The sequence below is a fragment of the Eublepharis macularius genome, chromosome 1, assembly GCF_028583425.1.
Source record: "Eublepharis macularius isolate TG4126 chromosome 1, MPM_Emac_v1.0, whole genome shotgun sequence".
NCBI lineage: Eukaryota > Metazoa > Chordata > Lepidosauria > Squamata > Eublepharidae > Eublepharis > Eublepharis macularius.
In genome coordinates, this window is record NC_072790.1 from 115699840 (window position 1) to 115725486 (window position 25647).

A 25647-nucleotide genomic window follows, 5' to 3' on the forward strand; every position below is an offset into this window, starting at 1 on the left:
CTCCTCCTCAAACAGTTTAAAGAGTTCCTCTTCCCCCGGCAGCAAGAGCTCTTCGGCCTCCTCCACATCCCTTACAGGTGATTTTTGGGAGCAGGAGTCTCTGCTGCCCCCAGAGCCCTGCCCAGTCTATCTGGGTCTAGGGACCTTCCTTCAAAATACACTCCAAATTTTCTTTTCAACTTTTTTTTGCTGTAATGTGTTTCAATAGAGCCCATGCAAGTAAATGGGCATTCCTGGTTCCCATTATTTCCAATGGGCAGTCAAGCATTCAAGCATCTCCCATTTTTTTCAATGGGCAATCCTGTCATTCTTTTTAGTACATCCTAAAGATGTCACCCCAGTTATCAGTAGTGATCGCATCGAATTATGGCATGAATACTCGTCTGCGCATTTCTGTGCATTTACAGAGGGTGGTTTTGAACATGGGTCTCACTGCTCCTTAGTTAGACGCTGAGACACAGTGAGGCTTACTTCCAAGTAAACAGAGGTAGGATTTCCATAGTACCCTAAGCATTGCCTTGCTGGATCAGGTCATCCTTGAAATGCTGCAGCCTTCTCCGGCCCACCCACAGCAGCTATCCTATGAAATATACCAAGAGTCCATTGAAGAGCAGCACGTGCAGCTCACACATTCTCCACCTTGAAAAGGCGTACACGTATATGAACAACCCTTGTTATGAGGAGAATTATAAAATGGAGAATTATAAAACAGTCTCAGTACACAGTACTGAGCAAGAAGAACCAATGATCTGATTCAATATAAGGCAACTTTTAGGCAACTTGGAGTAAGATGTGAAAGTGATGAGCAGGTTCCCCCCACCCCATCATTTCCCTCTGGTACTCAAATCACGGCTTTTATTGCTTCTTTATATTTAAGTTCCATTTGGGTGAAATAATAAACACTGAAAAATTGGGTGAGTAGAAACCCATTAAAGTTTAATGTTGACAAGATGGAAGCACTGCTGATTTTTGGGAATACTTCCAATCCACGGTTAGGTGTTCAGTTTGTATTGAATTCCTTATAACTTTGCAATTATAAGTTTGCAGTTTGGTGCTTTCAAGCATCCACCACTACATTGGATGTGCGAACGGCAGGTGTGGGCAGGAGCATGCTTTCCATCCAAGCTTAGGCTGGTTTACAAACCGTGCCCTTATCTTGAGAAGAATAACCAAGCTGTAGTCATTGAGGCCTTAAATTGTATTCAGAAAAGACTACCCTAAGATACATTGTGGACCGCTTAGAAGCATCCAGAAACAATGTTTCATCTTGTCTCTTCTTAACCCACTGCCAATCAAATTCTAGTATCCTAACAGAGGAAGAAAACTTCTAATTATTCTCTGCATGCTATTAATAATTTTATAAACTTCTTTCATTCTTTTATTGATTTTAAAAAAAACTAAGTAAAAGTATCACAGCAGCAAGATCATCCAGGAATCTATATTAGGGCTGGGGCTACTTTATTTGTTCACAAATGATCTGAAATTGGAACAAGCAGTACACTGGCTAAATATGCAGAGGACAGCAAATGATGATAAAAATCAAAGCAGACTGTGAAGACCTCCAGAAGGTTCTATCTAAACAGGGGGCTGGGAAACAGAATAGCAAATGAAGTTCAGCATAAGCGTGAAGGTGATGTACATTAGAACACTACCAACAACAAATTCTGAACTTTAAATATACACTAATGAGGTCTGAACCGGCTGAGACTGAGAGGAAAAGAGGTCTTGGAGTTATAGTGGATAGTTCTATGAAAAATATCTAGTAAGTGTACAGAAGCAGTTTTTTTTAAAAAGGTAAATTCCTTTATGGGGATTATTAGGAAGCAGACTGAAAATAAAACAGCCAGTATTGGGATACTATATAGAGTTCTGATCACCATACCTCAAAAAAAGGTATTGCAGAGCTGGAAGATGTGCATAAGAGGGCAACCAAGATGATTTAAGGACTTTGAGCACCTCTCCTACAAGGAAAGGTTAAATAGTCTGCAGGTTTTCCATTTAGAGGAAAGAGGACTAGGGGAAGCCATTGCTAAGCTTTATAAAATTACATAAAGGGTAGAGAAAGTAGATAGAGGAAACTTTTTCTCTTTCGTGATATTATTAATACGCAGGGACACACAATGAAGTTGAATAGCAGTAGACTGAGGGCCAAGCTACACATGACGAATTACACTTGAACGGCAAGTGGATTGAGTGGAGGGCATGTGAACAGGGAGAAATACACTTGCCATTCAAGTGTCATTCGTCATGTGTAGCTTGGCCCTGAGAAGGAAGTACTCCTTTACTCAATGAATAATTGAATTGTGGAATTCACTGTAACTGAACGCAGTGATGGCTACTAGCACAGATGGTTTTAAAAGAGGATTAGAATAGTCCTGATGACTACAGGGAACCTCCATGTTCAGAAGCAGTAAATGTCTGAATACTGATTTAGAAGGTATACTGGGGGAGTGGAACTGGTGGGCAACTATGCAAAACAGAATGCTGGACTAGGTGGCCCGCTTCTCTGATTCAGCAGAGCACATCTTGTATTCTTACAAACACTTAGCATTCCTTTGTGTGGATGATGTTCTAACCTTTTTACCCACTAACTTATTACAAGTAGAAAGCAAATTATGACTCCTCACAAGAAAACTGAGTAGATTGTAGTAACGTAGAGTTCTTTCATTCTTTCAGAACTCATCCAAAACATCTTCAAAACTGTGTGCATTGCAACAAATAAGCAAGTCAACCAGTGCAGTGTAGTGGTTAGAGTGTCAGATTACAATCTGGGAGACTCAGGTTCAAATCCTCACTCTGCCATGGAAGCTTTGCTGAGCAAGTCTCTCTGCCTAACCAACTTCACAGGGTTGTTGTGAGGCAAAAATGGAGAAAAAATGTTGTAAGCTGCTTTGGGTTCCTCAATGGGGAGATAGGAAGGGCATAAATGAAGCTAATAAATACATAAATAAGCATTGAATTACATAGAAATTTTCATCAAAACAAAATGCATGCATCGTTTAGGTAACATAAAGCAATACTGATTCAAATGATTTAGTAGTGTCTTTCCTCTTTCACTTTAACTACAAGAGATGAACAGGGGTGAAGGAAAAAATACATGGAGGTTATTTAAACTGTTAAGGAAAATATGAATTAAAATTGGTATAAAGTTTAATTAGAAATACATACATTAGATTAAAAACATACATTAGATCACTCTCCTGCTCAGCAGCGGCCCGATCCTGACCATTTGGGCCCCTTTTCAGCCATTTTCAGCCCTTTTTTGCCATTTTGGGCCCAATTTTGGCCCTGAATGGCCAAGATTGGGTCCAAAACAGCCAGGATAGGAGATGTCAGGGGGTGTGGCATATGCAAATCAGTTATGCAAATGATACACTTCTAGTGATGGCAAAGTGCATGGCATATGCTAATGAGTTCCTCCAGCTCTTTTTCTATGAAATGACCCCTGAATATACATAATCTACCAGTTCTGCCACTTTCTTAGTAACCAAACAGATCCACTATAAGCAGTGAGATTGAGCCTCAATTAATGACATAGGACTTACTTCTGAGTAAGCATGCATAGGATTGCTCTGTAAATCTCTTTCTGGGTGGTTTGATAAGATTTTCTGATCCACTTTCTCTAGTCAATTCATAATGTGGTAGGAAACTGGCAGAACTAGCAGTACAAATTAGATGGTCAAATAATAACTGTCATTATGGCTCAAAAGGGATATAATGATGGAGCTTCTGTATCCAAGACTTTTAAGTTCTGTTCAGTGCATCACACACAGCTGCTGTATGATCTTCTACTCAGAAATAGACAATTTGACCCTGTCATTCCTGTTGAACTTTGGTGTAGTGGTTAAGAACAGTAGGACTCTAATCTGGAGAACCGGGTTTGATTCCCCACTCCTCTGCATGAAGCCAGCTGGGTGACCCTGAGTCAGTCACAGCTCTTCCAGAACTCTCTCAGCCCCACCCACCTCACAGGGTGATTGTTGTGAGGACAATAATAACACACTTTGTAAACCACTCTGAATGGGTGCTAAGTTGTCCTGAAGGGCAGTATATAAATCGAATGTTGTTGTTGTTTGTATTGTTATTGTAGTAATCTGGGTGGAACCAGCAAGTCACAACTATTCGAACATGCTTAACTGCCTCCTCAAATATCCTGTTTCTGAAGGAAAGAAGATATTTTAAAATACTATACAGTATATATGCATTGCACTATAGACTGTAAGTCTATAGCCTCTTATTCAGTTCTCTTTTCAATAGATGCAACTTACACAGGAATAGTAATGTCTGCTTCCAAGATAACAGTAATTGGATAAAAAGTTCCCTATTCTATAGTCAACAGAACAGCTTCATGTCCTACATACAGGACAAGTCTGGGACTCAAGCGTCCATAAATGTAAAAAATCTGAATTACATTGGTTCTGGACAGAGAGGAAATAATGTTGTAGAGTTCCTTTAGTAAAAAGATTTGAAATAACTACCATAGTGGAGAATTGAAAACCAGTATAACCATTTATCAAAATTGCTGAAATCAAGTTTTTACAGGACACCAGTGGACTAGTCTACAGTACTTGTCCTGATTCCATACATTCTCCATACAAGGCACCTCAAGCAAATACTCGCCCATATTTTGGAAAGATTCCAAGGCCAACAACATTCTAAGGCAGTTTATTCCAGTGTGTGTCTTTCCTCACAAATTGTTAGGATGTTCTGTTTAAAGTGTGGACCAAAACATGCCTCTTTGTAGTTTAATACCATTATAGCAATATTTCAGCAATTATTTTGTGATTTTTTCCAAAAATTTTTATTTAAAATATTTATATCTCACTTTGATTCTTGGACTCAGGGTGGCAAACAGTGTCCCTGTAATAGATCCAGAGGAGTTAGCTGTGTTAGTCTGTAGTAGCAAAATAAAAAAGAGTCCAGTAGCACCTTTAAGACTAACCAATTTTATTGTAGCATAAGCTTTCGAGAATCACGTTCTCTTCATCAGATGCATGGAGGGCAGAAGGAACACAAAACATAGAAATCCATTAATGCGCAAATATAATGCACAGATTAAAAACAGAGAAAGATTAAAACACAGAGATTTAAATATACTTAGTAAAATCTGAGAGTTTACCCTCCCCAAATGCCTTCTGAAATAAAACCGGATCGCATGCCTTCCTTGACTATAGCCAGAGATGGTGCCTTCCATGCCCAGTCTGGTAAACTATTCCAAAGAACTGCCCCTGCCATAGAGAAAGCCAATGACGTGGCTGTTACTGTAGAAGATTCTAAAACAGTAAGAAAAATGTCTAAATCATTTAAGTGGCATTCCACTAAAGAATGTAAGTGGTATAACGAAAGATGCAGTCTGATTACATTTGAGGGTCCCATGCTATGGAGGGGTTTACAAGCTAATAACTAGTTATTTTGAATTGGGCCTGGAAGCAAACCTTATGAGCACTTTATAAATAGTGAGGTAAATTCTATTCGAGTTACTTCATATGTCCAGTATAACTGAGAAACCTGTTTACTCAGAAGACCCATTGAGGGCAGCAAATATACAGTTCTTACTCACATATTGCAAAATATCCTGCCATCATGGCTTAGGGGTGCACTTCTGGGAACAATGCAAATTACCAGGATATAAACAACAATATCTTGCTGTTGGGAAAATTTATTTTTTCCCTTCAGCTGATAAATTCATTAAATTTGCATATAGAATGTGATTGCATAAATGTCACAGGAACAAACCTACTAGATGGTGCCTGTGCAAGCACAAAGGACAAGTCCTAACCCATTTTGTTTTTTTGTATCTAACATTCTGACCAGTGTCTCATTGTTCTATTCAAGTACATGAGATGACAGATCTGAACAAGCAGTTGATAGAATTTCACAAACATTTTAGTTTGGTCTCTGAAGCATGTGTATGTCCTTCTTCTGTGCTGAGGCACACACATCATCACATATTTTAATGCCATATAATCCTGGAACCTCTATAAGAATTAGTAATGCGCCGATGGAGAAAAGATTTCAGGCTTCTATATCAACTCTCATGGTTTCCTTTTTTATTATTAGAAATATAGCAAAATGCAAAGAAGACAAAATATACAATTCCAACCTAAGATTGATAAAAATTAGGCTTGCCGACATCCCATATCCTCAGACTACAGAGATTGCTTCCTCTGGAGAAAATGGCTGCTTGAGTTTAAGCTACCACAGCTGCAATCCAAATTAAGAGCAGCAGCTGGAACCTATATATGCTTATACAGAACTAACCTGTGTTAGGGAATTTTGGGTTACTCTACTCTTTCTTTAATATCACCTGCCCTTGTTATGCTCTGGATTAACTAAAGTGTCTATGATTAACATATACTCACACATACACTATGCTTATCATTTCATTCTACTCTGTTCTTTCTGTTCTTGGTTGGTACAAGATGAAGATCAAGTTAAACATGGCAAGCATAACAAGCCTTGAGTAAATAAAGGGTTGGATGTTTTTCTTTCCTGCCCACCTCTTTCAGCCTTGGATATATCTTTTCCCAGTCATGGCTATATATCGCTGGAGCCTTAATAGTTAACTTATGGTATTTGACCCAAAGCAGATATGCACTTAATCTGTCAATCCATCATGTTTGAACTTCATGACTTTCACTTGACTGTTTATATATTCAATTAATATCTTTTTCTGTAAGCAAAATTATTTACCTGTATCCCCTTCTGAGAAGTATAAAAGCGGATGTTACCAAACTGTGATACATACTTTGCTGTCTGCTGCATGCATGTTTATTGGAAAATAAACTTCTGAGATCATCAGTTTTGAAGTTGTGGTTAATTATTCAGAGTAAAAAAGAGGGGAACCTCATATTGGTACACTGAAGAATTTAAATAATTTCTCCAACAGTAAGCTACTGTAGTTATCAGGGGTTTTTTTCTGGGAAAAGAGGTGGCGGAACTCTCAAGAGGGAAATGACGAAACACATGGGATTCTTTGAAATCATATTATTTTCAAGCACTATTGCCGAGTATTTTCAAGAGGTGCCGGAACTCTGTTCCTCCACGTTCCCCCTGAAAAAATGCCCTGGTAGTTATTAAAGGGTTGGATGTGGGCTGAGAAGGTTCAGATTCTGTTACAAACCTTTGTAGGTGACTTTATCTCAGGTCAACCTACCTCGCATACCTCAACCTACCTCATAACTGGGTCACCTTTTGAGTTAATGATTATTCTTCTTAAGACTGGATATTACAAAAACGATTTAAAGGTTTTAGAGAAGGGAAAAGGCTTCAGGACATTCTATCAAATTCTGTCAAATAAAACAAAGTCCCGTAACACCTTAAAGACTAACGTCATTTATTTCAATATGAGCTTTTGTGTGTCAGAGCTCACTTCCTCAGATATATGAAAAGGAAATCATCTTAAAGAGGATGAAGAGAAGGAGTTCTCAAAATAATTTCTTCTTCACATATCTAAAGAACAAGCTTTGACTCATAAAAACTGATATTGAAATAAATGCTGTTAGTCTTCAAGGTGCCACTGGAGTTGTGTTTTATTTTGCTACAACAAACTAACACTGCTACCCTTTCACAAGAACTGTTAAAGCATGCATTTCCGAGCCAGAGCAGATTCAAAGAGAGCTGGGGTCTTCAAAGCAGGAGGCAATAAATGATTAAACTAGTTTTTCTGCGGACTTTGTTTTATTGCCTACCGCTTGGAGTAACTTGAAGCCAACAGAGAAAACTGTTTATAGGTAGGATTATATCCCCTGTGCGTGTGTGTAAATGGCTGTCAAGTTGTAGCAGACATATGACGACCCTATCCAAAAGTTCATCAAGTATGTGTTGGAGATGTCAGAAGCAAATTGGTATCTATTTTCATATGCACTTGAACTGTAATATTGTTAAAGAGGTCTGGAAAATATACAGAAAGGGATAAAATATGAGTAAAAAACTGCCATGGTTAATATATTTATTGAGACACAACTTACAGCAACCTCCAACCCCCCCCCCCCCGCTGAAATTTGGGGTCTACCCCCAAAAATCTCCAGGAATTTCCCGAGTCGGAGTTGGCAACTCAAAGTCCCCCGTGTTCCCGACAGCATGCTACTGTCGTTGAGCTGAGACCAATGGCTAAGTCTACAAAAACTAAAATATGGGCCTAGAGTTAATTTCGTCTGCCTTGAACAGGGGACAGGAATTCAACCGCCAATGCTTTTTCGCCATCGACGCTTCTCCAAGCGGAGAGGCGGGAAGCAGCACCTGTTCAGGCAGCTGTTCGAGACGCGCCAGGTCTGCCACGAATAAAAAAAGGGAGCAAGTCCGGGGACCGCAAGCAAGAAAGGCGCCATCACTGGCGCTCCATGCGCCTCAAACCAACCTCGTCGGGCAATGCGCGGTGCTGCGCGGGAGCCTCTCCGCTGCCTGACTGCCGCTATATGCTCTGTACGCTAAGGGAAAAGCGGCAACTGCGACCAAAGTTCCCTAACCAGTTGCGGTGGGCCTGGCTTTTTATTTTGCTTTCACAGCGAATAAGCCCGCCCGAGGCATTATCCGGTTCCGCTTGGGCACGGGTAGCGTGGGATCCACCCGGGAACGCGGCAGACACCTATCCCTGCTAGGCTCCGTTTGTATATCGACCAGCCCTGCACACTCGTTTACTCCCCTCGCCTTTGCTAATAAACAAAACTTTCCAAAATGTGCAAAGCGTTCGCGCACCATCTACATCTCTACAGCAGCGGCTAGCAAACGGCAGGCAATAAAGTCGGCCGCCTATACGAAGGAGAGCGTTCAAGTATGCGCGTGCGCGGGGGTCCTTGCCGCTTTAAATAAGCGGGTGGCGACGCCCCGCCCTTCCTTTTCCAGCGTCGACTCGTGGAGGCTGTGAGGTGAGTCCGCGCCGAAAGTTCGTTTGTGGGTTTGGTTCTGCCGCGCGCCCCTTTCCTCGCCTCGCAGTAATGGGTTTTGGTCTCGTTTCAGCAACCCCGGGCGGGAGCGTTACCACCAACCATGGCCGAGGAAGGGTAAGTGTTCGCGAGGCTGTGGCGCCAGCGTTGTGCTGGGCTAGAGCGCGAGCGGTCCCCGTTTTCGCCCCGCCTGCTGCTTTGTGCTTTCGTCGTTGTGCAGGCCCGTACTTGCCGCATGTGGCCTTTCCGGGCCCGATTTCGAACTTTTGGCTGTAATTTCCCTTAGTAAACAGCTGGCGATGAAAGCCTCATTTGAGGTGCTGAAGGCCTCTACAAGTTTAATAAGTTATTTGTTTGCTGTTCGCGTTATGAGTTCACGGCCCACTTCACCAGGTGAGTGAAGGATTATTTTCAGTTAGAGTTCTATAAACAGGAGGGCAAAATGCCATGAAATGCTACAACAGGTCATAATCCTGTGAGATTTCTGTGTATATTGTAAATATGTGTAGCATAAGGGGAAAAAAACAAGAAAAACAGTATTAATACAACGATTTCTGTTGTGGACATGTAATTTGGTTTTTGATTGTTTAAATTCTTCCAACTTTTCAATTTGACCTTGTCTGGTTTTTCTGTACACAACATGCCAAAGGTTGCATGTTGGTTTGTCCACGTGGGTTTCATGATTCTTACTGTAGCATTTGAGGTGGATTGCTACCGTTTTTGCAAGCAGAGATGATGGTAGAGGGGAGCCACCACAGTGCAGTCATTTGGTTTAGAGTCAACCAAAGCTCATAAATACTGGTCTTTCCTTCTTTCTTCCAGCCAGACTCCAAGATATCTGTAAAGTTTATGCTACAAATTATGGAACTAGTATACATGAAAAGCCTAACGCCTAGGTTGCAGTGGGAAGGAGTGGAGAAGCAGATCCATCAGTGTTGGTGCAAGAATTAGATGGGGGTTATTTCCCCCCACACACACTGTAGCATTTTTCATTTGTCCCCCTGCCCCCACAAGCTGTGTGGATTTTTGTCCATGTGAGTTCCATGATCATCAGTTTTTCCTCTGGGTTTGAGGACAAAGACAGAAGTAAGAACAATCGTTAAAAATTTTCCGTGAATACTGAGAGAATTTCTCTATTCCCATGTTTGAAAAAAAACCCCAAAATACCAATAGATATCCCAGAACACTCAAGGTGACAGAGTATGGCAAACAAAGTAAGGAGTTCATTCAGACATTGGAGCAATACTGGGGGGGGGGTCCATGTAAATTAACGGTGGAATCACAACATTATCCTGGTTTGGCAAGACTTTAATACATCTCTCCATTTTTTAAACTATCTTCTTATGCTGATGCCTAGTCAAATTGCCTCCTCCCAACTTCTAAACCATAGTGTCATTTTCAGCCATTATAATTGAATGGAAGGTCTACTTATGCAGGTATTCTACCTTTGTTGCCAGATGTGGGCTGTGAGGTGCCTTCCTGTGAGCTTTCAGAGGGTGTAGAACTGACCATTGTTAAAAGCAAAGTGGTGGGTAAGATCTTTGTATGATTCGGCAATGCTGTTTTTCTTTTCATTACCTAGCATTGCTGCTGGAGGTGTAATGGATGTTAACACTGCCCTTCAAGAAGTGCTTAAGACCGCACTTATCCATGATGGTTTAGCCCGTGGAATTCGTGAAGCTGCCAAAGCCTTAGACAAGTAAGTGCTGGTTGCAAATAAGGTTTCAACACAGGTGCCTCCAGTTAGTACATGGGCTTTTTTCAGGCAAGTTCACTGGGGGTGGTGGGTTAAGATTGGGAGTAGGCCTTTGGCTTGTGTGCTTCTGTTGCTTGCTTATATCAGGTAATGTAATATTTGAAGTGGTTGTTCCTACATTAATTTTAATGACACATTTTCCCAACACTTCCTTTAGAGAACGATAGGCACAAGCTGCCTAAACAAGTTTACTAATCTTAGGTTTTTGGTTTTCGATGCTAAGCAAAATTAACTGTCCAGGCAAGTGTGCTTTTACAGGAAATCCTTTCTAGAACATTGCCTTATAACATGGTTTGAATGATGACTGTTTTAAAAAAATGTCGGATACCCCTTCACTCTTACTGTGAGTGAAAACAATAGTCTGACAAACCTATAGCTGTAGGTTTTCCTTTTGCCAGTTTACATATTGGCATATAAGATTGGGTCTGAATAGTTGTGCTGAAGTTTCTCTGTGTTCTTCATGTTTTTTTAAAAAAAGCCCCAAGAAATTGCTGTCAGAAAATCTCGAGAAGGTTAAGCTTCCTTTTAAAATTACAGCAGTTATTTAAAATTCACTAATGTGATAATTGTGTAACGTATTTGGGTTCTAAAAGGCAGTAGTTGTAGTGATTATTGTACTTGGATATAGCTATGGAGAAGTAAGGAATATGTATGGTGGTGTCTTTTTCATGAGTGAACTTTAATATTCTTTAATATTGTTCTTAGACGCCAAGCCCACCTTTGTGTTCTTGCATCGAACTGTGATGAGCCCATGTATGTCAAGCTTGTTGAAGCACTTTGTGCTGAACACCAAATCAATCTGATAAAGGTGAGTAAGAATTACTTCATAATTTAAGGCAAAACAAGTACATTCTTTCAGCTGTACTTAGCTTCATTTTTAAAAATCAGAGTCAGTGTCTGTTGGTTTCTGTTACTGTCTATGCTGTACAATGATGATAACTTGGCTCCCTCTACTGAGATCTGTGAGGAAAGCAACCATAAATGTTACCCAATATATCTGAATGTACAGCGTTCTTCAGGTTCTGTTCTTTGTGTTACAGCAAATTCATTTCTAATAAAATTCAAATGTCGTTGGCAGGTTGATGACAACAAGAAACTGGGTGAGTGGGTAGGTCTCTGCAAGATCGACAGAGAAGGAAAACCCCGCAAAGTTGTGGGCTGCAGTTGTGTGGTTGTAAAAGTAAGATGGCTTAAGTTTTCTCCTACTTATAAGTGTTCATCGGTGTGGAGTCATGTCATGTTTTTGATATGGACTAGAAATGGGTGTATATGTATAAGGCTGATACAGCTTCATAGTGGGATGCAAATAGCTGCTGAGTGCAGTGAATGAATGAGAAATGGGTTGGGAAAGGTGGGTGTGTTAGGAGGTAGTTGAAATATAGATTAGTTATTTCATACATAGTATGTTTGGATGGATGTTTAATTTTAAAGATTTTCTAATGTAAGTTGGTGTTTAGGTCACCAAACTTCTGATAACTAGAAAGTGCCTATCTTTTGTAATAGGACCTGTAATTAGCTTTAACTTTTACCATCTAGTATAATTATGTTTTGTACTGAATTAATTGCCAGTTAATCTTAAATCTGCTTAACTTTTTAAGTGTTCTGCAGAAATTAAAAATAATGCTGGCAATAGTACAGCCAGGGTACGAGCCTTGAAGACTTTGTAGTCATTAAGGTCCCAGTAAATGGCTACATTATAGCATTTTGGATTTTAAGTACATTTTGTTTTTATTTACCATACTCTGCTTTTTCAGCTCCAGTTTTAGTCATTTTTATTGTATGTTTAGTTTGACCAGGCAGTTTCCTAAGACACCAAAGTATCCAAGAAATAATTAATACTTACGTATTGTTTTGTTCTAGGACTATGGCAAAGAATCTCAGGCCAAAGATGTCATCGAAGAGTACTTCAAGTGCAAGAAATGAACAAATAAAATATTATGAGCCTGACTTTGTTTGCTTTTTGCTGAGATATTTTTTTGGAATAGTTTCTCTGCGTGTTTCAGAGGACAAGTTGGTTTCCTTTCAAGGTATTTGGCATTGGAAGTTCTCTGAGTACCATGCTATGATGCTCCCCTTTTCTTTTCCATTTGTTTTAACCGACTTAAATGGCACTTGTGGTGTTTTGAAATTCTTTAATTGCAAAATATTTAATGTAGAGGTAACTCAGTCTCAAAAGAGGTAAAATTTCTGAGGTAATTTAAAATAGAGAACTCAGGTAAAATCAGTACATAAACAGACTTTAGATTTTGTTTTAGGCTAATGAGAATTTCTTAACCTATTCACAGTTACTTAAATCTTCATGTTGAAATACTTTTGTTCTAGTGTTTCCCAACACCCTAGTACACTTTCTTTGAGTATTATCTGACGTTTGGTTTCCAGAAGGCTGGTACCCCCTTTCTAGTTCCCAAACCCCTTCTCTTGAAATACCAGTACTCGTCTTGAGTTTCTAACTGACTCTTAAGGTCTCCAACGGCAATTTCTAACCACACTAAAAATCTAGCCTCTTTCCTTGGCCTGAATACGAGTCTTCGCCAACTTCCCCCTGTTCTCCTGTCTCTGTTAAAACTGCTCTCATTAAGGGGTGAATTCTGAAACTCTCAGTACTCAACTCTTCTCAGCTAGGGCTGAAATCGGACTTTCCCCAGCAATCCAATTCAGAAGTCTTTCTCTGTTCATCACATGGTACCCAATTAGGTTCCTAGGAGTAGCTTGTCATTCAAAGCTCTCTCTTTCTGTGAAGAATTAGCTATTTAAGTCCTTCTGCTGTTTGTACAGCACTTCTAAGCTTTTAAAAAGTGCAGCCTGTCACACCTACCTTTAGGGGTTTTTTTTATTGAATCTACAAAAGTTTTCTGAGGAGAAATTGCTTGAGATAAAGATCAGAGTTTGACTAAGCTATTTTTTATGTGAAGATTTGTATGTCTGTTCTAAAGAAAACTGTCTGAATAAGCCTTCAGTTTGAGGACCATATCTTTAAAAAGATATTTTCATTCTTGTCTCCAATCTGTGAGGGCTCATCCATCTACATAAGAAGCTCCCTGCTGATACTGAGTCTTAGGTTGGCACCAAAAATGTCCAGTTTTGGCTCATAATATATCTAATTTTCAATATGGTTCCATATGTGAATACTTAAAGCTGGAGATTGAAGCCATGAACAGCCAAGCCAAATCTTTCTACAAGCCTGAGAAAAAGCCCCAGAGTTGCAGAAAAATCTGGGGAAAACCCCTCAACATTGCAGAAGTGGTGCCTCTGGCTTTAAGAGGCTTTAATCTTAGTGGGCATTGTGAAGGTTGCTAGGTAGCTCTCAGCAGTTTTCTCTGCCTTCCGTCCTTGGTTTCTGTTAGTAAAAGACAGGTCCCTTTCCAAGGCTGTTTTGGCTTCTTAGGGAGGAATCGAGTCAGGCCTGGCAGCAGCTCCTGACCCAACTCTCTACTGTGTGACCTGCAGTGATGCACCCAGGCTCAGTACCTTATGATTTTTCAGCAGCAGCTGCTGCATAAAACATAGTGTGATGTGGTTAAAACAGGTTCCCAGCCTCTTGGAGCCTGTGGGCATGGTTATAAGTCTGGCTATTGTGGGAGACTATGCCAACTACAAAATGCTTGCTGCTGGAGGCAGAGTCACGTGCACAGAGGAAGTGGAGTAATGGGGGAGAAGGATAATTTTTAAAAAAATAACATTGGGAAAGAAGAGAATAAAATGAAAGCTGCGTGGCAGCTGCCTTTGAAATAGCATTATTTTAATCTGCACACCTAATATATCCAGTGGCCAGTCAGAAGCCCTGCTGCACAAGAGCCTGTTTGGTCCCATTTATTTTCTAAAAATGTTTGGCATGTGCCATCTTGGGGACTCATGTATTGAGAGGGTTGGACTAGGATTTGGGAAACTCAGGTTCAACTCTCCGTTCTCTCATGGAGGCTTGATTGGATGATCTTGGACCAGTCACATTATTTCAGTCCTGCTTATCTCAGTGTTGTGAGGATAAAATGGAAGAGGGAAGAATGAAGGAGCTGCTTAGAATCCATGTTGAGGACCATATAAATGACTTAATGTAACGGAAGACAATGGGGTAGGGAAAGGGGTAGGGAAAAAAGAAGGAAAGGGGAAAGTATGGTGGTCTAAGGAGGGAAAGAGGGACTAGTATGGAGGGGGGCTACTGTAGAAAATTAGGTGACCCCTCCCATAAGTCCTGTCTTGGCTATTGTGGAGGTTGCTAGGCAGCCTCAGTACCATCAGCCTTCAAGCCTTTGTTTATGTCAGTAAAAGATGGGAAGGTTTCAGGTTCTTTAGCCTTTGAGTGAGAACTTGTTAGGGTCAGGGCAGGCAGCAACTACCTGAAACAAAGCTACCCATAGCGCTTGCACGATTTTCCCAGGCCTCCGTATAATTCCACACCAGCCATCACAGGAAAGCTGGTATAGTGTAGTGATGGGGAGTTGATAAAAGAGGTTGGTTGGTGGATGTGAAGTAGAGAAGGAAATGGGAACAAGGAAAAGGATGTGAGGGCTGCCAAGAGGAGGAAAACGAAATAACATGGAAAGAGGTACAGCAGGAAAAAACGCCTCTCCCAAAAGTCCTTGTGTGGTTTCCACTTGTAAAAATAATAGAGAAGGGTGTGCATGTGATTTGAACTATTAGCCCAGACATAACTAGGGCTTGAGGATGCTAGATTATCATGTTAGTTATTTAAGATCCTTTTCATATCTAAAATTCTATGGTTAAGTAAAAGTTGTCACTGATTACTCCATGCTCAAATGGATCTTTTGGGTTTTTTATTGAGACGATACCAGAACCTGCCAGTCTTGGAATCGTATGAGATTATATGTTGGGCATATGACCTGTTCTGGAGAAATTTCATCAACTTTTTAAAGGGCAATGTTGTGGATCATCACAAGCGGCAGCATGGTCAGATTATGCATAGTATTTGTGTATTATGCACCAAATTTCAAAGACTGAATTGGATTATTGGTTTCATACATAATATATATCCAGCTACTGCTGATCTGGAAACGTCATGGAAGTTATGCTCAGATGCTATATATAAGACTACAGTGGTCAAAAAACCAATATTTATTCCTGCACATTTTTTCCTGAATTTTACCAGTGACTTTATGTAGGAATGAGATTTCAGTTTTCTTTACACATTTTAACTGATTTTCTCTCGAATGAGGCCCCAAGCCAACGCTAACCTACTTAAAGTAAAGATCTTGATGATCAAATAAACGAGCAGAAAATTCATTTTCCAATATTGATCAACAATGCAATCTTAAGGCTGGTCTCTATGGTCTTAGAAGGATGTTTAGAATCGCATCGTTAATTGTGTCAATTTCATCATGAGTAGTGATAGTTGAGTATAAAAGAATTGCATATATGCCATTTGTATGAAAGGGTAGCCAAAGCAGTCTCTTAAGACTTCACTGAAGAATATTGACTTTGTGCTATAAACCTCCATTGGCCAACATCCATTTCTTCAGATAACTGGTTATTTAACCTCAGGCAGAAGAGTCCCATTATTGTAGTGAGTTGTTCCTAGTGTAGAAGCAGTTCACTATGAGTACATAATAGAATTTAGACAGACCACAGATGGACAAGACAATTGGTGGTAGTTACTCCTTGATGAATTGACCTTGTATTTCTTCTGTTGGGTAATGTCAGCAACTGTCTTTTGTATCTACATATAGTTATGCATTGAATACACAACTGGGGTGTTACAAGGGCATTTGTGAGCTCTGTATCAGTTTACAGTAACTGGACTAGACAGCAGAAAGATTGGGTTTGTTTCCAGAAACTTTGCTGGTCAGCCGATCAGGATTCAGAAAGAGCACTGATGATGTGGAGAAGAAGAGATCGTCTTCATTGGTAAAAGAAGTGATACTGACTCGAGTTTCATGAGGGTGGATCCTCAAGACCAGGGAGTCCAGAAGCCAGTGCTCTGATTAATATTTTGTTTTAAAGTGTGTTAGAAATCAGCCACTGATTTTTATTTTCATTAATTTCCTATGGAATAATTAGGGGAACAAATGCCTTATTAAAATTGAATAGCTACTCTGCTAAGCTTTGAATGCAGGACTTTTAAAAGAAAAACCCTGGATGTCAAAAATACATTTTTAGTATCCACAGTTTTAAAGAAGCATGCGTGAACTGATGTTTACTTTGTTGGATTTAATTTTAGCTGTGAATTTTCCCATGGATTCACTAGATTTCCATTGGCATGCCAGATTTTCCTACTCTTCTGTATTTATAATACAAAACCCAGTCTTGTTTCACAGAAGTAAGAGTTTCCACACATTTTACACAATAGAAGAGTTAGAAAAAGGGTAGAAAACAGTGACACGCTAGGTACTGTTCCTTGGCGGGGATTGTAAAAAACCAATCAAAACTACAGTGACATTGAGTAACACAGGCCTGATTTTTGAACATGTTTTCAAAACCCATAAATTAGCATCTCAGAAACTGAAGGTGACTTTAAACTCTTGATTTTCCCAAGAGTGTATCATTTTGGTATCTAGGAACATGTGGTGTGCACAGCCATGATTCTTGTACATGTTTATGCAGTTCTAATAAAATGTTCCCAACCAGGCCATAGCAAAGTAATGCCTAAAGTGAGTTCAGCTACAACCTTTGCATCTGATGAGACAGTCACCTGACTGCTTCAGCACGTATGACATTGTGCATAGATCTCAGCTCATACTGATGAAAATAGTTTGGGCATATGAGTGGCACCTGGGCCTGTTTTCCAAGTCACCTGAGTGGTAAGGTTGCTTCCACTGCTAATTTGCAAGGAATGGATTGCATGGTTTTGAATCATTCCTGCTGAGACTGGATGAGTTTTGGAATGTAACTACACCATTTGTTCTGCATATCTGGGTGGAAGATTTATTTGTTGCCAGAGCAGCATACGAATAACCATGACAGAGACTGCATCTCTGGTAATACGGAAAATGTCAAAATTCCACTATAGTCAGTGGGAATAAATGGGATAAGTTATAGGTGGCAACCAGAGATGTTAGATATCTTTAAATGATTTTTAAAAGCTTTATTAAAAGAGATTTTGCAAATATGATGGTGAAAGAAAGATCACTGCCATCACCCCCACTTCACAGATCTTCAAATGGGCTTTATGTGAAGTCTTATCAAGTGGACACCTGCATGGGAACCTCCAAATGGCTCTGTTGTGTCATCTTACCTTTAGTTTCTCCCAAGATTTGGAGCACATGCAAGGCGTTGAAGCTGGGGTTCCTGTAAAATCCCAGTGGCCTTAGGCACTCCTGCATGCGAAATAGGGTTACTGTCCATTGTGCCCTTGGAGACAATTGTATCAACAGTAGTCCTAATACATGGAAGGTTCTACCCAGCAGTCACTCTTAGCATAAACAACACAACCTCTCTGGACACAGCTGTCAAACACACTCAGTATCCCCCGCACCCCGATCACACCAAAATGTCATCCTGACACAATTTTTCCATTGGTACTTTCCCATCTAGTAGTCGGATCCAAACTGCCCAATAAAATTCAGACCTTTTTTCACAGTCCAATTCTGGTCCAGAAGGGCTGAAACATCCTGATAACAGGATAATCAGTTTATAAAAGTAGTCCTGATTTCTCTGGTACTTTGCTAGCAGGATCACCCCACCTAATGTCCCTGTGCCACTGCACAGTCTCTGCATTGCTTTTCATTTTTACCCTATGCACTCCCAATGCTTACTGGGATCACCTGAAGCACAGTGGTACTATGTCCAGAGGAGTTAGCCGTGTTAGTCTAGTAGCAAAATCAAAAAGAGTCCAGTAGCACCTTTAAGACTAACCAATTTTATTGTAGCATAAGCTTTCGAGAATCAAGTTCTCTTCTGAGTGGTACTATGTGCCATTCTTTCACCTGAACTGTCATGGACCTTGGTTCTTTCCAGAATCAGGCTTGTATGTTTTTCTTCATCCCATTTTATTGCCCCTTGTAGCTGTTCCCTAGTGGGTATCAGGCAGGGCTTTTTTTCTGGAAAAGAGGTGGTGGAACTCACTGGTATCATGTACGCACATGCTCCTGGGACCACGTGATGACATCGCTTCTGGAAAGTGATATCATCACGCAGGGCAGAGCAACCCCCCAGAGGATATAAAAACAAAAGATAAGGAGGCCAGGCTTACTGCTAAAGAATTAGAAGCAAGCCGGACAGGTTTAAATGCCCCTTTCTGTGCTGCTGTGCAGTGGCATGGAAAGGGGCATTTAAACCCCGGCATCAGCTGGAACAAAGGAGGGGATTTTAAAGTTTAAATCGCCATCCGCGCTGGTGTGGAGGGCAATCTAAACTCCCTCCTTTGTTCTAGCTGACTGTTGGCAGTCAGCTGGAACAAGGTTTTTTTTAAAAAAGTTTAATGGCCACGTGACCATTTTCTAGAGATGCCGGCTGAAAAAAACCCTGGTATTAGGTTGTGTTATTGGTTTGGAGCCCTGTGCATGTGTTCTACTTTAGTGTGCCTCTCAGGGGCTTTTTAAAAGTTTAATGGTCACGTGACCATTTTCTAGAGGCATAGAAGGCAGTCTACATTCCCTCTGCTCCAGCTGATTGTCAGCAGTCAGAAGGAGCAAGTGTTTTTGTTCTTGTTTTTTTAAAAAAGTGTAATGGTCACATGACCATTTTCTAGAGGTGCTGGCTGGAAAAAAGTCCCGGTATTAGGTAGTGTTATTAGTTTTGAGCCCTGTGCATGTGTTCTACTTTAGTGTGCCTCTCACTATCTCTACTTGTTGTATATTTCCAATAAAGATTTTAATTTGCACTATTTTTTCTGTCCATTTCTTGTTAATTCCCCTCTGCTTCTGTATAAAGCACTGGTCAGACTGGGATTCTGATATACACCAGACATTGAACGCTTAATAAATATTTGCCCACAAGTGCATGTGTTTGGATCTACCAGCAAGGGGGCTGCTCTGAATGTTAGGGCCCTACACTAGTACTCCATTTGGGTGTGTGAGTTCTCTGACTTAACACAAGTTCTCTTCCACCATTGCTCAATACATCTCCCTACTCAACTCAGTTCAGGCAGGGAGGAAGGCGGGGGACATTTGGGGGGGGCTGAATGACATCTGAGTGAGCTTCTGTCACTCCACTGGGACAAGTATGAGCTTTTGCTTAAGTTGATAAGCAAAAACTAAAGGGCTCTTGGCTCTTTGTCCATGGCTCACTTCTAAAGGCTCTGAGTTGAGCCAGTAGATCCAGGACTAGCACAGGATGCGGTATATTGTACTGTTTGTTTCTTTCTGTTTGCTTATGTGAATTGTATTTTTGTATTTTGCATGCAGCTTTGGGCCCCCACTGGGGGGGAAAGTGGAGTAAAAAGACTTTAAATGCATATAAATCAAACTCCTAGGTAAAGCAGGGAGCACATTTGAGGAGAGGACACAAAGGAAGGAGCTAGGGGTATGCTAGGGAAGTTGCTGGTTTGATTTAATCTGTTTGATCTTTTCCATTATGGTGAGTTTTGGCCCTGTTCTTTGCAACGAGGGCTCCCATGCTGTTTGGAGCAGCTATTTTTGCAGTTAACAGCATCAAGATGCACATTCTTTTTTAAACAGGTCTATTCCAGGTATAACTGGATGATGCCTCTATCCTGGATCCATTCCAGTCTGGCTTCAGGCCTGGCCATGGTACAGAGAAGGCTCTGGTTGCCCTCACAGATGATCTGCGGCAACACCTGGACCGGGTCGGGTTGGCACTGCTGATACTTTTAGATCTTACAGCAGCATTCAACACGGTCAATCATAGTCTTCTGACCCACCACCTTGCCGATGTGGGGATTCGTGGAACAGCCCTGCAATGGCTGAACGAACTCCTTCCTTCGCAATCGGGGACAGAGGGTGGCACTCACGGAACAGATGTCCACTTGCCATTCTTTGGTATGTGGCGTCCCTCAGGGGGCGATTCTTTCCCCGATGCTATTTAACATCTATATGCGCCCCCTCACCCAGTTAGCCTGCAGCTTTGGGCTGAGTTGTCACCAGTATGCAGATGACACTCAGCTCTATCTGCTGATGCACGGCCAGTCTGATCTCGTTCTGGATTCCTTGGCCGAGGGTCTTAAGGCTGTGATGGTATGGTTACATCAGAGTGGCCTGAAATTGAATCCCCTGAAGACAGAGGTTCTGTGTCTGGGTCATGGGGCGATCAAGCTGGGGACCTGGCTACCAGCCCTCAACAGAGTACAATTGAAACCTTCTCCGACGGTGTGGAGCCTGGGTGTGACCTTGGATGCCACACTTTCAATGGAGGCCCAGGTCACGACCGTTGCCAGGTCTGCCTTTTTTCATCTTCAACAGGCCAGGCAACTGGCACCCAATCTTTCGCCCCAGGACCTGGCCACAGTAATCCATGCAACGGTCACCTCCAGGCTGCAACTCACTCTACGCTGCAACTCACTACAACTCACTCTACGCTGGGCTGCCCTTGGGCCTGATCCGGAAGTTACTGCTGGTCCAGAATGCAGCAGCACAAGTCCTTACTGGGAAGCCAATCCGAGTGCACATTCATCCTGTGCTGTGCCAGCTGCACTGGCTCCCAGTGGAGTTCCAGATCCGGTTCAAGGTGTTAACCTTGGTGTTTAAAGCCCTTCACGGACTGGAACCTGCATACCTGCGGGACCGCCTCTTCCATTACTTCCCCTGCAGGGTGTTGCACTCTGCAGACAAGCAACTCCTGATGGTCCCCGGCCTGAAGGACAGCCGTCTGGCCTCAACCAGAGCCAGGGCTTTTTCTGCCCTGGCCCCGGCCTGGTGGAACACTCTCCCGCTGGAGATCCAGGCCCTGAGGTACCTGTTACAGTTCTGCAGGGCCTGTAAAACAGAGATGTTTCACCAGGCCTTCGGCTGAGTGCCAGCAGGTGTCCTCCTTCTTCCATCTAAGACCACCACTTCTTCTGGGGCTGCCCTCGGCCATCTGCTATGCCCATATATGGACTTCCAATATTTGTTTAAATAGCCTGCTCCTGGACTATTTTAATGACTTTTTAAAAATTATTATTGATTTTATGGTTTTGTGACTTTTAATGTATTTTTTAAATGTTGTTAGCCGGCCTAAGCCCTTCTGTGGGGAGGACAGGGTATAAATCAAATCAAATAAATAAATAATACTCAATTTGTAACTCCCATGTTATTCAATAATGTTTACTCCCAGAGAAGTTTCTTTAGGATTGCAGCCTATGCTTGACGTTTTCCAGGCCGTTATGCACCCTGCCTAGCAACCAATCATCAAAATACCCTGATGGGGGTGGGGGAGACAGATCAGTGCCCAAGTAGGGCTGCAAAAAACCCTACATTCCTCCTTCCTCTTCAATGGAGTTAAACTAACATTTCCAAAGCCAAAAAGATGCGCTCATGTGCATTACACATTCCCCCTTCCTGTCAATTAAGTTAATTAGGTGGTATAACATAAGGCAAGGCTCTCTCCCTTTGGGATTTTATTGGTGCATGTCATTAATGAAAACAAGATGCTGCCATGCGGGCCCAGTACCTCCTGCTTCTGCTGCACAGTAAAAACCCAAATAAAACACATTGGAGGCTACCGTTATAACTTAGTTTCCTGCATTTGGTTCACCATTTTGGAAGCCACTTTGTCAAAATGAAAGTGTGAATTCTGGGTGTATTTCTGGTTCATTTGTCTTGTTTTACACACACACCAGAAGTAACTCCTACTGATTATCTCTATTGGTCTGATATATAACACCAAGAAAGTCAACAGAATCGCTGCTGAGACCTCCAAAATGTATGCTGCACTGAAACCATTGGAGGAAGGGTAGGATAAAAACATTCTGGATAAATAGAATTACTGGAGGGAAGGGGGACTGAGGGAATCATGTCTGGTGGGGAGGGTATATCCATTCCAGAAGTGTTTTTTTAATCAGACCCCTCAAGCTTCTTTTCAGGAATATCAGCCTGCCAAAACTCAGTACCACCCAGTAAGCTGATGCTTCTTAAAAACAAGTTGCTTGAAGGCTTTGAGCAGCAGAGTGGGAGAGAGGACCATACTAGGTCTCTGTCTGCTGAAGCCAGCCCAGCAGTCTTCAGCACCTGCCAGGATTTCCTGCTCCTTGGATATGTGCCACAAAGAGGAAGCGCTGGCATCCAACCTGAAGCCCTCAGAAGTGGGAGGAGACCAAAACTGAGCCTTTGGAATGCAAAATGTATCCACCCCTGATCTATAAAGACTATCTAATACGTATGGCTCACGTGCTAAAAAGATTGACCCTCACATAAATACAATGGTATGTTGTGCAGGAGTTCAGGCTCCTAGTTATCTTCAAATTCATTTTCAGGCATTAAGAACTCTTAATGTTTTTTCCCCTCAGTTCTGGAAGAGCTACATTATAAAAAGTCCTACATTTTAAAAGATGGAACAATAACATTAAATGCCTTTGGACCACTGAGACTACCAAAAGGGTACATAAATCACAGCATTATTTTTACACACTTAAAGAGTAACCTTTTAAATATTTTTACCCTGAGACATACAAACAGCACAGAATTGTATAATCCAACCCCAATCCCCACTTTTTTCTGTGTAACTAGTGCATTTCCCCCTTTACTTAACCTCAGTGCATACTTTACATTTTATAAACTGTTATAAAAATCTTATTTATACCTGCCTGGCTTATTATAAAAACACTCTTTTAAAAGGTTTATGATATTTCATGTTGCTGACATGTGAGATTATTATGTGTGAAGGGAGACATAAAACTAATAAATACTGTACTTCATAATGGAGAAAGTAAATGTTAACATACACATTAGTGCAAAATTACAACTCTGTTATGATTCTGGTGCGTGCTTTCTCTGTATAAAAATTATATGTGTATATATTTAAGTTCATTAGGTCAGCTAGGTGGTATCTATTGATGACTATACTAGAACAATTCAGCCATTCTATAACAAGTTAATAGCATCACACTAGGGACACAGTTGACCTGTGAAATCTTATGGACTGCAGATTTGTACAGTTTGATTTTTTTAAAATACTAGAAGGCCACAGAGGAGAAAATATACTTTAACAAAAATAAATTTAGCATTGAAATAAACCATAGTGCATTAAGGTTTTACCTGTTTCCTTTTAACCTAGATTCCTCCACCCCACTCCGCCACTACAAACTAGAGAGATGCAATTTTTATATAATATACCACTGTGCAAATTAGCTATTATATTATGATTGTGAAGCCTCTTACATCAATTGTCTGATCTGATCTGTTGTCCTAACAACAAAGATGAAACATATAAATAAATTGATGGTCCATAAAAAACTAAAGCTTATTTTCCCCATATTAACATTCATGTTGTTAACTGAAAAGAGAAGCCTTTACAAAAATGCCATAGACACCTGTGACTTGTGTGGGTGTAACATTTGAAAATGTCTCTGTGAATAAGACTTACAGGACATAATTGAATGTTTGACTTTCATACTTCATACAGTTCGCATTGGATATGACTAGATAGGGGCAATGTGATATTTGTATATGTTCTTTTCTCTTTGCTTTTACATGATAGAACATTCATGAACATTCCAACTTTCCAGGCAACAAAGTTGTCAGTTTCTGTGAAGGAATGGAAAGTTGACCCTTTGGCTTTGATCAAAGCCCCACGAAAGCTTTGGTGACCAGAGTAGCTTTACAAGTCAGGACCAGGAAGAGGTCCTGGGAATTTTCTCCTCCCTGCTGTTCATTACCTCAGCAAATCAATCTTTTGGCAATATTTACAACTAATATGTACAGTTAGCAGTAGAACTATTATCAACTACATATTTGTAATCTACTTTTCCAATAACACTGCTCAAGGCAGTTAATATTCAACACACAACACTACAAGATCTTTAAAAGACCAGTGTATATATTTTGAAGTCAGTAAAGATTTCCTAAATACTTTGCTAAAAGTCTACATCTTTAGCAATGCTGAATCTCTTCAGGGCAGTTGTTCTACAAATTCGGGATTTTAATTTATTTTTATTTATATTTCAATTTATATACCGCCCATCCTCAGGGCTCTGGGATGACCACTGAAAGGGCTCTATTGGGTTCAAGGGAACATGTTTTTTTTTGACTGAGGACATTTTGAGAAAGGTGTCTCCTTGTGCCTCACTAATGCTTACTGGAATACTATCTGAGGGTATAGTCAGACAACTGCAACAATTTCTTAGTTCTGTAGGGAGGAAGTCCTCCACAGGGATATCTGTGTATGCACGTTCCAGAGCTTTGCTCATGGAGCAGAATCATAATCTTGATGGGGAAGCTTTTGAGTATGTAGGAGTTTCATCTCTGAGCTTTGGAGCTCTTTCCTTCCACCTGAAGCCTGTCATACCTTCCCCAAGTCTCTACTTCATCACTGTACAAGAAGTTGCAATTGGGAGTAGAAATCTGAAGATTATATGCAAGCTTTGGTGCATGTATAAGGCTATTTTAATTCAAATTGTGATTCTGTGCATTGGCTCTTATATTTCCATTTCTTTCCCTTTGGTTTTTGGGAATATGCCTGCAGGGAATCAGAGAGGATGGAGCTCTTAGAGGTGTGGAGTTGGTGTTTGTGGCAGCATCAGTAAAAGTGGCATAGTTAGCATAGGAAAACTTTGCACACTAAGAAGTTCTGCAAATCTTACAAAAAGGCCTACCGTGTATCTGCGTGCATGCTGATAAGAGACTGCTTTGCTTTCTCAAGGAAATCAGTTGTGTAGTTATTAGTCCAAATCAATTCCTTCCAATGGATCCTTCCTTTCCTATATTTCAGTATGGCCAGTATAATACAGTCATCAAGAAAGGAACTGTTCAGAAGAAATTATACAGTTTAAACAGAAGGTGGCAGCATTGGTATAGGTGAAGCATAAATGACCAAAAAAGTTAGCAGGGTGTGTGTGTGTGTGTGTGTGTGTGTGGCGGGGTGGGGTGGGGTGGGGGAGTGCTGATTGGGAGTGGAGTACTAGCAGCAGGTGTTGCTGTGATGCCCTCAAGCTGTGCATGTAGGGAACAAATGTGAAATGAT

General features: G+C 41.0%; 1 protein-coding gene and 3 non-coding genes across 4 annotated transcripts; all 4 read left to right on the forward strand.

Annotated features, from left to right (window-relative positions):
* The first annotated feature begins 8804 nt into the window (after positions 1 to 8804).
* RPS12 (ribosomal protein S12) lies at positions 8805 to 12593 on the forward strand. Its single transcript, XM_054986253.1, has 6 exons — positions 8805 to 8867; positions 8959 to 9002; positions 10468 to 10584; positions 11347 to 11449; positions 11720 to 11821; positions 12502 to 12593. Exons 2-6 carry the CDS (start codon positions 8989 to 8991, stop codon positions 12562 to 12564), a joined length of 399 nt encoding a protein of 132 aa, XP_054842228.1. The 5' UTR covers positions 8805 to 8867; positions 8959 to 8988; the 3' UTR covers positions 12565 to 12593.
* On the forward strand, positions 10933 to 11011 carry LOC129345973 (small nucleolar RNA SNORD101). The gene has a single exon (XR_008598666.1). It is a non-coding gene; the product is annotated as a small nucleolar RNA SNORD101 (small nucleolar RNA).
* LOC129346057 (small nucleolar RNA SNORD100) lies at positions 11563 to 11651 on the forward strand. The gene has a single exon (XR_008598690.1). It is a non-coding gene; the product is annotated as a small nucleolar RNA SNORD100 (small nucleolar RNA).
* Positions 12204 to 12338, forward strand: LOC129346043 (small nucleolar RNA SNORA33). Its single transcript, XR_008598686.1, has one exon. It is a non-coding gene; the product is annotated as a small nucleolar RNA SNORA33 (small nucleolar RNA).
* Positions 12594 to 25647: the final 13054 nt, after the last annotated feature.